Source organism: Cervus canadensis, chromosome 7 (assembly GCF_019320065.1).
Source record: "Cervus canadensis isolate Bull #8, Minnesota chromosome 7, ASM1932006v1, whole genome shotgun sequence".
Lineage (NCBI taxonomy): Eukaryota > Metazoa > Chordata > Mammalia > Artiodactyla > Cervidae > Cervus > Cervus canadensis.
This window is the reverse complement of record NC_057392.1, coordinates 43,669,205-43,688,790: the sequence shown is the minus strand read 5'-3', so window position 1 is coordinate 43,688,790 and position 19,586 is coordinate 43,669,205. Positions and strand designations below refer to the sequence as shown.

The window sequence follows — 19,586 nt, the reverse complement described above, 5'->3', positions numbered from 1 at the left end:
TCTATTTCCATAAAGTTAAAATTAAGGGTTTGTAGAAAAAATACAGAGAAAGGCACATATAAGATGTCATTTCTGATACATAATGTGTCCCTCTTTGACCTATGTGATGCTCAGAAAAGGATTTGGTAAATGATGACTTACTATCATTGGTTTGGAGATTTAATTAGAAAAATTAGATAGGATTCTTATCAAAAGTGATAGTATCAGTGCAGTGATTTCATACAAATAGCTGTGCTCATATTCTTCTTTAGCTTTTTGATTTTATTATATTTCCTAACTTATAAAAACCTCAGAAAAAGTGATTTAGAAATAACAGTGTAAATTTATTCTTTTATTAGCCCAGAAACACTACGCAAACTGTAAGGTCTAGATATAATATTATCCTGTGTCAATTATGTTTAAGTATTTAGACAGACAGGTGCTTCACATATCTTACTTGATCTCCCCAAATACGTAGTTAGATTCTTCCCTTCCTGGTAAAGTTGATTACCCAATTTTGTTTTTGATTAAACGGGGTAAAATGATTTGGAAAGTGAATGAATATCATCTCACTGGAAACACCAAGAGTAGTTTTATAGGTAGTCACCTACATGAGTGACATTTTCATTCTTTTCTTTTTTTTAGAATAAATGAGATTTCCCCCTTATTCTGACTCATTCTAAAAATGTGTTGTCATATTGGGTTAAGATTAAAGAGAGTTTGATGAAACTCAAAGTCTTTATGGGCATTTTTCATCAAAATGGGATAACCATAGGGTCATACCTGTCAAAAAAGACCAGAAATAAATATATGCTCATCAGGAAACTGACTTTCATGGAAAATTCTAGATATGCTCTTACGAATGATTCCCTTCAATTCTTTTCTACTCTTGGTAACTATCAATCTGCCTTTATTATTGTATCATCTTTCCTTGATTCCCATTTGTAGATGCTGTTCTTTAAAAATATGGAGAGAGGAAGCTTAATACACTGGAAATACACCTCTAGTCTCCAAGAACACTTTACAGTGGACTCCTGAGAAGGTTTCTTGTAGCACCAAATTCTACCTACTGCGTGTGGATTTTTTTATAGCCTGAACAAGTGTCCTTTTTTTGACTTTTGCCTGTTTTACTTCTCCTTAAATGTTAATGTTTATCTAGGGTAGCTGAGTTTCCCTTTGGGCTTTTTTTTGATTCTGCTTCCTCACATGTTTACCGTAAAATATTCTCACCTTGCCATAGCTATTCCAACAACGCAGCCTCCAACTATGGACCAAAATCCAATCCAGCCAGCATCCACCTATTAAGAAAGTGGTAGACACATTTAATACAAGATTATCATGTTGCAGTTTAGAAGCCACGGAAAAAATCGTCTTTAATCAGTATGTTAATAGCTAAATGGCATCAAATCTAGGAAATACTATTTAAGAAAATGAATCAAATGAAAGGATTCATGTGTGACTAGTTAATACAAACTTATCTAAATAAATACCAGGAAATGACTAGGCAATAATTAAGTGCTAAAATGTCTGGTACAAGTCAAAATGTATTAAGAGAACACAGATGAGTGGGGGGAAAAGAGGGTTGCGGGTGGGAGAGAGAGAGAGAAAACAGGTTGAGTACCTGTGGAGACTAAGAATTTGTGCTGGATTTCAAATGGACAGCTCATTCTACTCCTGAAGAAAACATTTCCAGCCCTGTCATTTACTAGCTTTGTGACTCTGGGCAAATTAGGTCTTCTTACCTATAACATGGACCTGAGATAACTTGCACACAAACCTTAGAATATCAGTCAACATACAGGAAGTGCTCAAAAAAGGTTAGAGCTGTGGTTGGTACCTGATGATGTTTCTCCAACATCTAACGTCTCGTCTCTTCCCTACCTTCATGGACAAACTTACTCAGAGCAATCTACAAATGCTGCCTACGTTTCCTAATCACTCATGTAGCTTTAACTCTTACTATGACTTGGGTTCTGTCTCAATGCACACCCCATGTCTCAGTTTTCTCATTAGTAAGATGGGGATAATGAGGGTTTTTCTGAGAATTAAAGAAGTTAATCAATGCAAAGTGCCCAATACCTGTTAGTTGTCAATACTTGACATTCCATGTGTTCTGAACAATACTGGTGCATCTGTCTTCTTTTTCTCCTTCCCCATCATGGGCATCACAATTGCTTATTTTCTTATTTTGTACTTCTGGACTCCTGTACTAGCAATCTTTTTGTCCGCTATTTCCAGAATAATTATTTCAATCATTCCACTTCCCTGCTCAGAAACAGTTACTGGCTTTCTTTGTGGTTATAGGACAAAGTCCAAACTTGCCCTGGCACTTGGGAGCTGCCCAAACTAAATTCTATCTCTTATTATTTTTCTAGTCATATCTTTCATTACAGATGTGATAGAACTGGTCAGCTGTCCACCAAAATATATTATATCTTATCCTGCCACGGCATTTAGCTAGTTTGCATGTTCTAGCCCATGGGCTACATGGGACCACATGACTAAGTTTTCATTAATGGAAGTGGAAAAAAGTGAGGTGTGCCATCTCTAGGCTAGAACCTAGAAGACAACTGTATGCCTCCTTCAATGCTTTCTTTCCCTCTCTGCCAGCTGGAATCTGGATGGTCAGCCAGCTTCATCCATGCATATAATGACAAGGCCCTAGGAGACAGAAGAGCTTCAAAGTGGAAGCAACCTAGGTGTCCAAATCAGTGTAGCAAGAGAGCAATCCAAACTGTGAACAACTGTCCTAGATTATTAGGCAAACTGTCCTAGATAGCTATGTGAATGAGAAACAAATGTCTTCTTCAGTCTCAGAATTTTGGGATTCTTAGCCTACTCTTAGTATTACAATAACTTCACACAAATCTTCTTGCTCTACCAGTGTCTGGTGCCAGAAGCAAAGATAAATGTTCTCTGGAGAAAAATAACACCAGAGACTTAAATCATCTCTACATGTTTTCCTTCATACTACTGGCATGTGGGGCAAGAGAGTTCTCTGTTCTTCAGAACTGCCCCTTTTCTTGCATTTAGCATTCATTAACGCTATGGACTGAGGCCTATTATACTATGAGGTCCCCATAAACATTCTCATCTCCTCTAGGTCACTGGGGTCCTGCATCAGGTGAAGAACCACTGTGTATCTGACTGTACTAACCCTGGTCCTTCCGTCATTTTCTGCTTTCTCTATTCATGATATTTGCTTTAGTTAATAACATTCTCCCCAATAATTAATTAATTTTTTTCTTTGCTTGAATTTAATTAATTTGGGGCTGTGACACTTCTATGTGTTCACCAACCCAGAAGATCTGCTTTTACTTAACTTTAAATTTCATTTTATTTAATACCTGGTATGATTCATAGTCTCTGTTATCTCTTAAGAGTTTGTACAGAGAGAGACACTTGGAAGGGCTTCTCAGGCTTTGTAACATGAATCATAAGATCTATAAACTCAGCATCATCTGAATTGGTGCTACACTTTTCTTTCCTGAAGCTGAGTATGCTTGGAATACCTGCCATCCAGAAAAAGAGGAAACTAAAAGGTTTTCTCCTTATAGTAAAGGTACACTAGGTAATTTGAGTTAATTTTCTGGTTGCAAAGCAGAAAATCTGGAGTGGGAAATCTGTCTGAAGGCAGCAGACAGTCAAGAAAGTAATTCATAATTCTGGAACCATGATATAAGATGAGAAGGAAGCCCGGGTATTCGGGGGCACTTTTTCCTTAGGGGTGTATCTACTGATTTCAGAAAAGGTAGCTAAGGGGCTGAAAAGCTACTGACAGCCTCATGAATCTAGGAAGAAAAAAAAAAAAACGAGTTTGAGGCTTGCTCTTAGGTGCTTGGCCTTGTAGAAAACCCCAGGCTTTAGCCAAGGACTATACCTAAGAGCAGGCTTCCCTGGTGGCTTAGTCGATAAAGAGTCTGCCTGCAATGCAGGAGACTGGGGTTCAATTCCTGGGTCAGGAAGATCCCCTGGAGAAGGAAATGGCAACCTACTCCAAAATTCCTGCCTGGGAAATCCCATGGATGGAAGGAGCCTGGCGGGCTACAATCCATGCGGTCACAAGAGTCAGATACAACTTAGCAACTAAACCACTACCATGCCTAAGAGTGGTATAAGTTAGAAATGGAACTTAAAAAAAAAAAGAGAAAGAAAGACATGGAACCATATTCTGAGGGACTAAAACCCAGTTTTAAATGATCTCAATTCTTCAAACTGGATTAAGTGATCCTTAGACTCCTAAGAAAAAACATAAGTACTTTCTAGAGGAAAAGAACACCATTTCAAACTTAAGTTATTGCTACAACTTTTCATATACTATGTTGAGCACTCAGTCAAAAATAACTGAACACATAAGAAAACATGAATGAATATCACAAATATAAAGAGACCCACAAGAGATCTAGATAAAGGGATTAGGAAATATAGACTTCAAATAAACTATTTTTAATAGCTTCAAAAACAATAAAAGACAAGATCAAGCATTTCTACAGAAATTTGGAAACTATGAAAAAGCATCAAATAAAAATTTTATAACTTAAGAATATAATAGTTGAAGTTAACTCATAGGTGAGTTTAACAGCATATTAGAGCTGAAAACTGTAATTATAAGTTGGAAGAAAAGCTAGGTAAAATATTCAGTTTGAACAGAGAAAGGCAAAGAATAGAAAATTCAGAACAGAGAGTAAAAGACCTAGGAAAGAAGTGTGAAAGTAGAACACATATGGTTAGAATCACTGAAGGAAAGAGAAATAGAGAAAATGAAACAAGTTTTGAAGGGACATTGGCTAATTTTCTGAAACTGATGAGACATCAAGCCATAGATTGAAGAAGTCCTACAAACCTTGAGCAGAATAAATGTGTTTCATTTTGACTTGCTTTTTATTTATTCTTATTTTTTAAATTGAAACATAGTTGAGTTTCATGTGTAGAGCATGGTGATTCAGTATTTTTATAGATTATATTCCACTAAAAGTTATTGCAAAATAATGGCTCTAATTCCCTGTGCTACAAAATATATCCCGTTGATTACCTATTTTATACATAGTAGTTTGTATTTCTTTGTCCCATACCCCTAACTTGTTTCTCCCCATTTTCTTCTTCCTTTTGGTAACCACTAGTTTGTTTTCTATATATGAGTCTGTTTCTATTATGCATATACATTCATTTGTAATATTTTTTTGATTCTTCATATAAGTGATATATCTGATTTACTTCACCAAGCATAATATTCTCTAGGTATATCCATGGTGTTGCAAATGGCAGGATTAATTCTCTTTTATGGCTGAGTAATACCCCATTGTGGGCCCCCCAGGTGGCTCAGTGGTAAAGAATCTGCCTGTAAAGCAGGAGCCGCAGAAGATGTGGGTTTGATCCCTGGGTCTGGAAGACCCTCTGGAGGAGGCAATGGCAACCCATTCCAGTATTCTTGCCAGGATAATCCCATGGACAGAGGAGCCTGGTGGGCTATATGGGGCAGCAAAGACAACACGACTCAGCGACTAAGCATACACACATAGTAGAGGCTTAAATGAAATGAAAGGGTTCTGAGGACCTTGGACAGTCCTGGAAGAAGTAAAAGTTCTAATTTATAATAGATGTCAATAAGTGAAATGTACATTCTGTATCCTCTAGGATAACCACTAAATAGTAAAAGAGACTAAAACTACCAAGCTAATAAAAGGAGAAAACAGAGTAGTAAAAAATACTTAGTCCAGGAGAAAGAAGAGAAAAAGGATAGACTAGTTTGGAAAAAACCTAACACCAACAATAACGTGGTAGATTTAGACTCAAATCTATCAATAATTGCATTAAATGCAAATGGACTAAATATTCCGATTAAAACACAAAGATTATCAGACTGAAATAAAGGAAAAACGGTATCACAAGAAAACTAGATGGCTTTATCAGCGAAATCTACCAAATATTTATGGAAAAATAAAAGCCCCACACCATCAAACTTACATAAAATCTTTCAATAATAGATAAAGAGGAAACATTTCAGAAGTTCTCTTCTGAGACTAGCAAAATCTTGACACTAAAATTGAAATGCCAGGACAGGATAAAAAAAAACTATAGACTAATCTCATTCAGGAACATAAATGCAAAAAATCCTAAACAAAATGCAAGCAAACTGAATTCAATGATATATAAAGTATAGTAACTCACTGACAAAATGGATTTAGTACAGAAATGCACGGTAGTTTAACATTTTATAATCAATAAATGCAATTCACCATATCTGCAGTTTAACAGAGAAAAACCATATGATTATCTCAGTGTTGAATTTTATTAAATGTATTTTTCTCTAATTGTCATTAGTAACAGCTGATATGAGATGTATGCAGAGAGGTGAAAATATCTATGGATAAATAAATAAGTGAATTTAATAAGGTTGCTGGATATAAAATGAGCTGTACTTCAATCACTTTCAAAAACCAACTATACTTCTACATGCCAGCCAACAAAAAGTAAGATTTTTAAAGTTACCAATTATAATAGCTTCAGAAAACATCAAATACCTGGTAATAAATCTAACAAATATATAGAAGGTGTTTTTGCAGAAAAGAGATTTAGAGAGACATTAGGTAAGGAAATGAAGAGAGATATAATGATCATGATTTTGAAGACTCACTATTACAAAAAAGCTAATTCTCCAGCTGACCCAGAGATTCATAAAATTCTAATCAAAATGTCAAAGAGTATTTATTCTACTAGACACTAAAACCTATTATAAAACTAAAATACTTAAGACAATTTGGTAGTGGCAAAGAGACAGACAAATAGACCAGAGGAAAAAATAATTTAGAAACATCCATGCACATAAGGGTATTTCATTATGACAAAGATGACACTGGAGAGTAATGAGGAAAGAACGATCTTTTCAAAAATTGGTGTTAGGTTAATGAACAACTATCTGGGAAAAAAGAAATTTAATCCCTACCTTATAACAAGCACAAAATTCAATTCTAGGTTTAAATGTGACAGGAATAACAATAAAGTTTTCAGAACATCACTGCTCAACAGAACTTTCTATGATGATGGAAATATTCTATGTCAACACTGCCCAATATGGTACCCATAAGTTGCAAGTGGCCACGAGCACTTGAAAAGAGGTTGGTGCTATTGAGGAAGTTAATTTTTCATTTTAATTTTATTTCAACTAGTTTAAGCTGGTTTAAACAATTCACATTAAATAGCCACATGTGACTAGTGGCTACTGTACTGGATAAGAGTTCTGCACGATAATATATGGGTTGGTGCTTTTGAAGAAGTTAATTTTTCACTTTAACTTTATTTCAACTAGTTCAAACTATTCAAATTAAATAGCTACATGTAACTAGAGGCTACTGTACTGGATAAGAGAGTTCTGCACAATAATATATGGGAATAGATTTATGAATTTCAAGCAAGAAAAGATTTCTCTCACTCTCTCTTTTGCAATACCATTTCTGCCTGCTAAATCCAACACCTCGACTATCTCCAAATTGGTTTCTATGGACTACATCTTTTGTTTTTATTTTTAAATAAGAACCATATTTTCCTATTTCTTTGTATGTCTAATTTTTAAAAAATTGTCTACTATATGTTGTGGATGATAGAGATTCTGGATTATCTTTTCTAAGATAGTTGATTTTTGAGTTAGTATGCCATTAAATTAATGGCTGATCACCTTGAACCTGTGTAAGCTTAATTTTGTACTTTATTAGTGAAGAATATTAGAAACCAAGTTGTTTCTCAAGTTCCTTTCACCTGGCAGGCTTCAATCTCCAAATCATGTCCTCTGGACATTTTTGTCAAGGCTTGGTTTTAGGTTTTGTTCATGGTGGGTCCAAGAATAGGCTTTACTCTATTGAGGGTATGGTCCTTGATTCTAAAGTTTGTTCTTTCTGGTGTCTCAACAGAAGCCTAAGATATTACCAAGTTGTTACCACTCTGGCTGGGCCAGAACTCCAAGGGTCCTACACGCTTGCCTTCTACTATGTTCGTCCTGCTTTCCACCCCACAGCAATCTCTCTAAGTCTCTGGTAGCTTTGCCTTTTACATGTGCAGTCCATTCCTCAGCCAAGCCTTCCTGGGGAGACCACTTTCACACAGCTCTTCTCTTTACAAATCAGTAAGAAAAAGGCAGCCAGGGAGTGGGCAAAAAACTTGAACAGGTGTGTCATAAAAAAAGGATGTCACTTAAAAAGCTGTCATGGAAGTCACTACAAGGGCATACAACTGCACAGTCATCAGCACATCTAAATTTAAAAAGATTAACACTGCCAAGTGCTGGTAATGATGTGCAGGAAGGAGAAATTTCATGTACCGCTGGTAGGACTACAAACTAAAACAACTACTTTGGAGGAGTCTGGCATCATCTATCAAAGCAGGCACACCCTGTAACTAGCAATTCCATTACTAGATAGATATTCAGTAGAAATGTATATAGAAGTGCCCCAAGATATGAAAATATCCATACAGCACTGTTTATGACAGCCTAGATGTAGATATTCCAAATGTTCATCAAGAGAAGATTGGAAAAGTTATTGTTTATTCATACAATGGATCAGTGTGCTAGATTTCTTCCATTTGACCTTTCTAGTCTCTCTACCCCTTTCTACCACGCTATTTGGAAGCAAGGAGAAGGAATGGATGTCATCAAGCATATAGATGAAATGGTTATTTTTAAGGAAATGAGATACTGAGACTGAAGAGAAAGTGAGGAATTAGATGTATGAATAGCCTTATATTTAATGATGGGATCTTCACCTTTATAAACCAAGAATCAAGGATCCTAAGATTTTTTCATTCTTTATTTTTCTTTTATTAGCATCATTAATCATATGTGAAATTCATGGTGGTTAACAAAATCCAGGAAGAAAATTATTATTGTTTATAACTATTTCATAAAGATCTTCCTTTTGCAGCAGTGATATAGGATAATGCTTTACCTAGGCATTGAAGCTAAATGTAAGAACAGGTAGACAATACTCAGAATTTCAGTGAACTAAAAATACCTACAAGATATAAAGAAATAAAATGCTTACTTGGCTGACATGCACTGGTGTTAAAATTAAGTCCAGAACTCCAGACCAGCCAGCAAATACACCAAGTGGTATCGCATACGCTAAAGCAATCATCAAAAATCTCAAATTGCTGTAAAAAAGAAGAAAAAGAAAATATTATTACAAGTTCAAAATCTAGAATTTAAACTCTTACTCATGAAAAACTAAGTCATTTGGAAATTGGAACACCAGAATCAGAAAATATTTGTCAGTTTAATATATTTGAAGTTCCTTAAATTTTTTTTTCTGTTTTTTGTTCACATTATTTAAAAATGTCACTGTTTATTATATAGATGAATTACCAACAATATTTCATAGAAAGAGTAGGCACCTTCATTTTTTTTTTTAAAGCTCTTATTTGTAAAGATAAATTACTGTTTCTTCTGATGAACAGGTGGAGGAAAAAAAAGATTAATGAACATTTAAACAAACTGTCTACATCCAAACCACAGAATAAAACTGAGCAATAAAAAGGGGTAACTACCAATACACAAAACAACCTGGATGAATCTCCAGAGAATTATGGTGGATAAAAAAAAGCTAACTTCAAAATTTTATGTACCGTTATGACTCTTGAGAAACCTGTATGCAGGTCAGGAAGCAACAGTTACAACTAAACATGGAACAACAGACTGGTTCCAAATAGGAAAAGGAGTATGTCAAGGCTGTATATTGTCACCCTGCTTATTTAACTTATATGCAGAGTACATCATGAGAAATGCTGGGCTGGAAGAAGCACAAGCTGGAATCAAGATTGCTGGGAGAAATATCAATAACCTCAGATATGCAGATGACACCACCTTTATGGCAGAAAGTGAAGAGGAACTAAAAAGCCTCTTGATGAAAGTGAAAGAGGAGAGTGAAAAAGTTGGCTTAAAGCTCAACATTCAGAAAACTAAGATCACGGCATCTGGTCCCATCACTTCATGGGAAATAGATGGGGAGACAGTGGAAATAGTGTCAGACTTTTTGGGGGGGTGCTCCAAAATCACTGCAGATGGTGATTGCAGCCATGAAATTAAAAGACACTTACTCCTTGGAAGGAAAGTTATAACCAACCTAGAGCGCATATTAAAAAGCAGAGACATTACTTTGCCAACAAAGGTCCGTCTGGTCAAGGCTATGGTTTTTCCAGTGGTCATGTATGGATGTGAGAGTTGGACTGAGAAGAAAGCTGAGTGCTGAAAAATTGATGCTTTTGAACTGTGGTGTTGGAGAAGACCCTTGAGAGTCCCTTGGACTGCAAGGAGACCCAACCAGTCCATCCTAAAGGAGATCAGTCCTGGGTGTTCATTGGAAGGACTAATGCTGAAGCTGAAACTCCAATACTTTGGCCACCTCATGCGAAGAGTTGACCATTGGAAAAGACCCTGATGCTGGGAGGGATTGGGGGCAGGAGGAGAAGGGGACGACAGAGGATGAGATGGCTGGATGGAATCACCGACTCGATGGGCATGAGTTTGAGTAAACTCCGGGAGTTTGTGATGGACAGGGAGGCCTGGCGTGCTGCAATTCATGGGGTCACAAAGAGTCAGACACGACTGAGCGACTGAACTGAACTGAACTGAACTGAATGACTCAATTTATATAACATTCCTGAAGTGACATTATGGTAATGGGAAACAGATTAGCTGGCTGTCAGGGGTTACAGAGCAGAGTGGGCGGGAAGTAGGTGTGGCTATAAAAGGGCAATAGGCAGGATCCTTGTGATGATGGAAATGTACTATATCTTTACAATATCAGTTGTTAATCTTCTGGTTGTGATATTGCACTATAGTTTTGTAAGATGTTACCACTGGTAGAAACTGGGTCAACGGCCCATGTTATTTCTTTGTATTATTTCTTAAAACGTCATGTGAATCTATAATTATCTCAAAATAAAGTTTACTTTTAAAATATAATAAGAGTTAGATATCATTCACAACAGTTTTTAAAAATTTTTTAAGCTATAAAATATTTAGGAATAAACCAGGAAGACCCAAGATCTCTATGGGTGGAGAAGGGAACACAGGAGGGCACAGAAGATGATTTAAATAAATGGAAACAGAGTCCATGCTGTCAAGTTAACACCAATTCATCTATAATTCAATGCAGTCACAATTAAAATTCTAGGTGAATCTTTAAAAGAAATCTAAGAATAAAGTTCATGGGGGAAAATAAAAGTCCTTGGAAAGCTAACTCATCCTTGAAAAATGTGAAAAAGGAAGTCCTTGTCCTACCAGATATTAAGACAAACTGCACACCCAGAGTAATAAATATAGTATGGTATTTGCTCAAGAACAAAGAGAGCAATGAAGGAAAAAAGAGACCCAAGACACAGAAACTCAACCTACAATAAAGGGGGCACTACAAAAATCAAATGGCTGAGGACTGTTCAGTGACTGGTACTAGTTCATTTTACAGAGAGGAAAAACCTCGCGGTATTTAATACCGTACACTAACACGGAGTCTAGGTAGACTGAACACGTAACTGTGAAAGAAAAAGAACAGAAAGTTATAAATAAGACATCCACTGAGAAAATTAGTAAACAGATGACATAATGGGAACAGATATTTGAACTTTTAAAAATCAACAGGGAATTTATATTTAGAATATGTAAATCATTAAGAAAAAGAAACTACCACTGAGACATGGGTAGAATCTATGAAGAGGAATTTACAGTAGATGAAATCTAAATGGCAAACAACTACATGAGAGTCTCAAACTTACTAATAACCAGAAAATGCATAATAAACAAAAGATATATTTATTTTTACCCACTAGACTAGTGAAAATTAGAAAGATGGATAACGTCAAGTTTGGCAAGCATATAGAAAATGGGTATTGCTGATGGAAGTATAGACAAGTGTAGGCATTTTTTTAGAGCAATTTGCCAATACTTGGCAAATTCAGCTTAAAACATCTGATGATAAAGCAATGCTGTGTGAGGTCTGTTTTCCAAAGAAGTCTTAGGTATACAGTGATGCATATTACGATATCACTGCAGTGATATCACTGCACTGTGATATCATTGTCACTGTGGTGACAATGAGCTGGAGGCAGAGTACACAATGGGAATGGGTATAAAAAATGTGATGGTTTCAGACCACAGAGTACAGAGAACTAGGTATACACAGCAGAGAGATGTATCTTGAAAACAGAGCACTACTACCACAAAATCAGAGTTATCCAGATAGCATGTGCCTTCTGATGGAAGAAGACAGCATGAGGTAGTTCTGTAAAATCAAAACCAAAACCTGAATTAGAATGCAGTTCGAGCTAACAATTTATAGGAAATACAGAGGGCAGAGGGGCAAACTACTCTACAAAGAGATGATCAACACATTCCAGACCTTGGAGACAGAGAGCTGGCTCCTCAACAAACAATTACAAAGAAATGAGAGGGAGATGGAAGGAAACCTAGAGATTATAAGGCATTTGAGCCAATTGCAATGCATGGATCCAATCCAGACCCTGACTTAAACAAACAAAAAGCACTTATCACATTTATGAGACAATTGAAACACCAATTTGATAGTAGCAAACTACTGCTAAAATGTTTTCAGTGTAACAATGGTAAGGTATTTATGGAACGTTTAAAAGAGTTCCTATCTTTGTAACACAAACATGTTAAAATATATATGGATGAAATGATTTATCATTTGGGATTTGCTTCATGATACAGGAAAAGGGAAGTGTACAAATGAAACAATATTGGCCACAAAGTGGTAATTGTTGATATTTGGTTATGTGGATATGGAGGTTATCCTGTTCTACCTTCCTATTTCCAAAATAAAAAGTATTTTATAAAAACCACATAGTGTTTAGTGAAAAAAGTCAAACAGAATGAGATACAAAATATGTCACTGTTTAGATAAAAATAGAAGCATACAAAACAATACAAATGTTACAAAAGCACAAAGAGATACACATAAAATGCATTTGAAAGGTGGCCTAGGTAGGGAAAAGGGAATGGGAGTGAGAGATATAAAGAAAAGAATGAATGAATGAATGAATAAAGGTGTTCATGTATCCTGAAGCAAGGAACATGTTCAACTTAACTCTCTACTCTTTTAAGTCTAAAAGCCAAAAACAACCACCATCATCAAAGATTAAACTGATACATAAAGGGAGAGAAATGTTTACATTAAGTTACACAGGTTATATACATCTGAAGTGATGGGAATCATGTGGACAGTAAGTAAATAATGGAAACTTTGAAGCGTAACCAATGATTTTTTTTTCTGCCTAGACAATGGAATTAGAATCTAGAGAAGCAGTTATTCTGATTAATCTAGGAAGCAATGATATCAGAAGTTCTTTGAAGGACCAGGGATTTGAAGTACACAGGTAGGTTAGGGAAATGGACCATGGCATGTCCAAAGAAGTCCCCTGGAGAGCCTAAAGCAGAAGTAGGCAATCCTGCAGAGTAAATAAATGAACATGGGAAGAGAAAAAGGAATGTTAGGCACTGGGGTGCTGCTGCTGCTGCTGCTAAGTCCCGTCAGTCGTGTCTGACTCTGTGAGACCCCATGGATGGCAGCCCAACAGGCTCCTCTGTCCCTGGGATTCTCCAGGCAAGAGTACTAGAGTGGGTTGCCATTGCCTTCTCCGAGGCACTGGTGTAAAGGGGTTTTAATCAAGAAGAAAGATCTTATACTCTGTAGTTTAAACAGAAAATAACGATCTTGACTCTAGGGTAATTAGAAGCAAACACAAAGTGGTTTGTTGTGGTCAAAGTGATCATCATTTTAAGTTGTTTTTTCCTTCTCAGAACAGTCTTTTTGATAACTCCTTACCTTAAAACCCTGCTATGACCCCTCACTTCCCACAGAATAGTTTGAAATTATTAGGATGGCATAATCTGACCTTAACCTACCTCTCTAGCTTACCTATTGCTCTCTAACCTCTAACTTTGCATGGAGAAAAACTCGGTTAAATAGCATTAGGAAAAAAACAAACCTATCATTTTAACTCTCAACTTACAAATGTGTGCCACTGATCACAAGTCAACTGAACTAATATTATTACTTTACCTATTATGTGGAAGGCAATTTACTAGATGCTGTAGATGTGGTTTTCAAAACTTTTTACTATATTCCAGAGTAAGAAATATTTACTTAGTGACTTACAGTACACAGAGATTCAGTATCTACGTACTGAAACAAAAGTATCACTCCAAAATATGTATTATTTTTATGTGTGATATAATAATAGTTTCTGTTATATTTTATTCCTTTCTTTTCTTTTTTTAATTTTATTCCTTTCTATTCTGTTTAACAAGAAAAGGTGGTCGGCCTACTAAATTAGTTGGCTGTAAATCAAAGTCTGAGAAACAATGTTACATAGCTATGCTACCTAACATGGTAGTCACTTGTGCAATGTGGCTATTGAGTATATGAAATGTGACTAGTGCAACTGAGGAACTAATATTTAATTTCATTTCATTTTAATTAATTTAAATTCAATTTAAAAACACAGTGAAGAGAAAATTTCCATTAAACACAGCTTTACTTTTTGGCAGAAGTACATTTCACCTTAACCGCTATACTGAGTAAGACACTACTGTAGTGTGTACACGGTAGCATATGCTGTTTCTAATATTATAAACTGTCAATGATCTTATTGGTGTCAATGAACTAACTCAGTTCTAACTTTTTTTACACACTAACACTGTAATTTGTTTATGAATATTTTACGCAGAAAGAAAATATATGTGAGACTGAAAATATGTTGCAAATTTCACAATGGTAAATGTAACTTATTGCAGCAGAGTAAAAATGATGTGTTGTATAAAAAAAATTTTAGGATAATTAGGTGGATAATATTAAGGGATATGTTCAACAAATACACAGTGAATTTTATAAGAAGCTTCTTCCTAAAGTCAAAAATGAATCAAGACAATTAGTTGTCTGAAATCTGAATTCAACATTTTTAATTGATTTTTTACCAAATATGAGCCTATACATTGGTCAACTATAAAATGGTTTGGATTTCTGCCCAAAAACAAAAACATTTTTAGATGGAGAGATGGTAAAGGAAATTATTTTATCTATGGAAGTTTTGTTTAAAATTATGAAGAGAAAAAAGTATTCTACAGAAGTAAAAGATCTTCAATTAAGGCCCAAACAACTGCCTATAGAATATAAGACCTTTCAAATAATATCAAAAATGTGTTGATTCAAAATTTGATAAATTGCAAGTAGTTATCTTTAACTTTAGATAAACAGTGCAATATGGGAGATACTGTTCAATGAAAACTTTAATAGTAAACTTAATGAAATCTAACTGCAGACCGAGTATTTCTAATGTAAATTGAGATGTGCTATAAATATAAAATACACACTGGATTTCAAAGATTTTCTATGAATAAAAGGATATAAAGCATCTCAATAATAATCTTGGTATACTATGTGTTGAAATAATACTTTAAATGTACTGAGTTAAATAAAATATTAATAAATATTATTAATACTATTAAAATTAATTTTACCTGTTTCTACTTATTAAAATAAGTCTACTAACAGATTTAAAGTTACGTATGTGGCTCCCATTATATTCCTGTTGGACATTAATATAGAGGATACAAAGATAGTTCTTGACCACAAGCAACTTACCATCTGTGGGAGATAGGAAGACTAGAAAAGAAAGAACTAACCACAGAGAGTTGTTGATGAATCAATAAAAACTCATCACAACTAACTAGAGAAAAAATTCAAAAGATAAAATCTAGTGGCCCAATTACAAATCACAATCACCGGTGATGGTTTGCATAGCCAAGGAATCAAATTCACTACTGGGCCTTCAAGTATTTGAAGTCTTCAAGAATATAATCTAATTACTTTTAAGTTGTACCAATAAACAATTAAATTTCTCAAAGTATGATCCCACTGGAGGTTCAAGATGATTTTAAGTGATATGAAACAAATATTATTTATTTTATTTACTGTGCATTAACTAGCACTTGTTTATTTTAATATGTATTAAGAAATATATAATGAATAAAATAATTTGTGTATTAAGAAAAAGATAATAATCACATAAGACCCATGATTTCACACCACTATGTGATGTTTCCTTATAAAAGAAAATTATTTAAATAAAAGATTTGATTTTAAAAATATTAAGTAAATAACAGTATAGGGGTTAATACAGAGAAAGCAAAAGTTATAAAGGTTTTTCCTTTAAGCAATCTTTTAAGATAGATTTCTGATAGGAAATCCCTCTAAAATATTTAATCAATATTTTATCAATTATTTACAGCCTGATAAATAGGTTGTTGAAAAACTACTGTCTTAAATTATCTGAGATAAATGTGAAATTATCCTAAAGGTGCTAACCAAAACCACTCAGTGACTTTAAGTATATTTACCTTAATAACCTACAAAAGCTCCGTCGATAGCTCAGCCGCTGGCTAGCTGCAGCAACACTGGGAGGAAGAGGTGGCCGAGGTGGGAAATAAGCTAGAGTTGCAGAAAATAGTAAGCAGACACCTCCGAATTCTGAAAAACAAAACAAAAACAGTAAAATACTAATCAGACAACATAAAAAGTTCAACATTTCAAGTATTTCTTTAACAAATATTCATTGAGCTGATGCAGCTTTAGATATATTGTTGTTGCTCAGTCACTCAGACGTGTCCAATTCTTTGCAATCCCACGGACTGTATAGCATGCGAGGCTTCCCTGTCCTTCACCATCTCCTGGAATTTGCTCAAACTCATGTCCATCGAGTCAGTGATGCCATCCAACCATCTCATCCTCTGTTGTCCCCTTCTCCTCCTGCCTTCAATCTTTCCCAGCATCAGGGTCTTTTCCAATGGGTTGACTCTTCCTATCAGATGGCCAAAGTATTGGAGTTTCTGCTTCAGCATCAGTCTTTCCAATGAATATTCAGGGTTGATTTCTTTTAAGACTGACTGGTTTGATATCCTTGCAGTCCAAGGGACTCTCAAGAGTCTTTTCCAACACCACAGTTCAAAAGTATCAATTCTTCAGCACTCAGTCTTCTTTATGGTCGAACTCTCACATCTGTACATGACTACTGGAAAAACCAGTTGACTATGTGGACATTTGTCAACAAAGTAATATCTCTGCTTTTTCATACACTGTCTAGGTTAATCATAGCTCTTCTTCAAAGGAGCAAGTGTCTTTTAATTTCATGGCTGCAGTCACCATCTGCAGTGATTTTTGGAGCCCAAGAAAATAAAGTCTGTCACTGTTTCCATTGTCTCCCCATCTATTTGCCATGAAGTGATGGGCCCAGGTGTCATGATCTTCGTTTTCTGAATGTTGAGTTTTAAGCCAGTTTTTGACTCTCCTCTTTCACCTTCATCAAGACGCTCTTTAGTTCCACTTCATTTTCTGCCATAAGGGTGATGTCATCTGCATATCTGAGGTTATTGATATCTTTCCCAACAATCTTGATTCCAGCTTGAGCTTCATCCAGCCCAGCATTTTGCATGATATCCTCTGCATACAAGTTTAATAAGCTGGGTGACAATATACATATATAGATATATACAGATATATCTATAAATGTATATACAGATAAATACAGATAAGCAAATAGTTATATACAGATAAGCAAAATATAGTACTTGCCTAGACAACAGCCCAGTCTTGTGAGAAAGATTGACATGCAAAGATATAACTTTCAGCAGGTAAGAAGTCATACAAGGAAATAAGTATGGCAGACTTATGGTATGGTACACTACATAAAAAGAGGATTGAAGCAGTAAACAAATGTTACTCTATGGAGAAAACCCATTAAAAGCCAACAGTATTATCTATAACAGAGATCTTTAAACAGGCCTAGGATGATTGTTTTATAAGCATGGTCCTCAAAAATAAAGACTAGGCTAGAAAATTGGTAAGATTAGGACAGGAAAAGGTTTGTTTGATCAATGGTAGGATATTCTAATGCTTTGTGTAGAACAGACTTAATATATAGGCTTTATGTGAAATCTGAACAAGACAGGGAAGCATCCAAAAAAAAAAAAAAGAAAGAAACCAAGAGACAGCAAAATTTAACAAACACAAGACTAGCTAATGTAGGCTATTAAACAATCAAAGAGCTTCCCTGGTGGCTCAGTGGTAAAGAATCTGCTTGCAACTCAGGAGCCACAAGAGATGCAAGTTTGATCTCTGGGTTGGGAAGATCCCCTAGAGAACGGCATGGCAACCCACTTCAGTATTCTTGCCTGGAGAATCCCATAGATAATGGAGCCTGGTAGGCTACAGTTCACAGGGTCACAAAGAGTCAGACATGACTTAGCACACACACGCATAGGAAACAAAGAAAAGTAAAATGAACATCTGATCAATCTTAGTTTGGGCACTATTATAGAAGGAAAAGTTCCTAGGAGTCCTGATCTTTCCCTCCAGAATTCTGGCACATGGAAGTCCCAGCTTTTAACTGTGCTCAATTTAGTAGAAAAGCATGACTCTAATAGAAAAGTCAGGAAACCTTGGCGTATAGACCAGTATACCCCATTAGTTAACTTATAAACTGAATGAATTCCTTACACTTTCTGGGCCAATAAAGGGAATAGATTAAGTGATTTCCAGATGTTCTTTCAGTAGGATAATTCTAACTCTAGGGCTATATTCTTAGCAAAAAGGTACAATATTTCTATAAGACACTAACCACAAACAATGTCTTTATTTTTTGTCAACTTAGGAACAAATTTAATGTATTGTTTTAATTTACAGTCCTTTTATTATGAGTGAAAATGAATAAGCATCCTCCATATGCTTATTGGCCATTTGTGTTTCTTCTGTGATAGCCTTATTTGTATTCTTTGTCCATCTTTCTACTGGCATTTTTGTAAACAGCTTCACTGAGATATAATTCACAAGATATATAATTCACAAATTTAAAGTGCATAATTCAGTGAGTTTTACAATCATCACCACAGGTTTACAACTTTTCCATCATCCTCCAAAGAAACTCTGTCAGTCAGTTCAGTCGCTCAGTCATGTCTGACTCTTTGCGACCCCAAAAACTGCAGCATGCCAGTCTTCCCTGTCCATCACCAACTCCCAGAGCTTCCTAAAACTCATGTCCATCGAGCCGGTGATGCCATCCAACCATCTCATCCTCTGTCATCCCCTTCTCCTCCTGCCCTCAATCTTTCCCAGCATCAGGGTCTTTTCCAATGAGTCAGCTCTTCACATCAGGTGGCCAAAGTATTGGAGTTTCAGCTTCATCATCAGTCCTTCCAATGAATATTCAGGACTGATTTCCTTTAGGATGGACTGGTTGGATCTCTTTGTAATCCAAGGGACTCTCAAGAGTCTTCTCCAGCACCACAGTTCAAAAGCATCAATTCTATGGTACTCAGCTTTCTTTATAGTCCAACTCTCACATCCATACATGACTACTGTAAAAACCATACCTTTGACTAGATGGACCTTTGTTGGTAAAGTAATGTTTCTGCTTTTTAATATGCTGTCTAGGTTGGTCATAGCTTTTCTGACAAGGAGCAAGCGTCTTTTAATTTCATGGCTGTAAGGGAAGCCCATTAATAATACTGCTGCAGAGTCCATCTGCAGTGATTTTGGAGCCCCCCAAAA

The 19,586-nt window shown here is 35.6% G+C and overlaps 1 protein-coding gene across 1 annotated transcript in view; it reads right to left on the bottom strand.

The window, feature by feature from the left end:
* SLC49A4 (solute carrier family 49 member 4) overlaps positions 1-19,586 on the bottom strand; it is an 84,647-nt gene that overhangs the window by 29,522 nt on the left and 35,539 nt on the right. The window contains exons 4-6 of the mRNA XM_043473143.1: positions 16,382-16,511; positions 9,012-9,120; positions 1,210-1,277 (exon numbers count right to left, since the gene is read on the bottom strand). Coding sequence (XP_043329078.1) covers positions 1,210-1,277; positions 9,012-9,120; positions 16,382-16,511 — 307 coding nt within the window. The remainder of the gene's footprint in view (positions 1-1,209; positions 1,278-9,011; positions 9,121-16,381; positions 16,512-19,586) is intronic.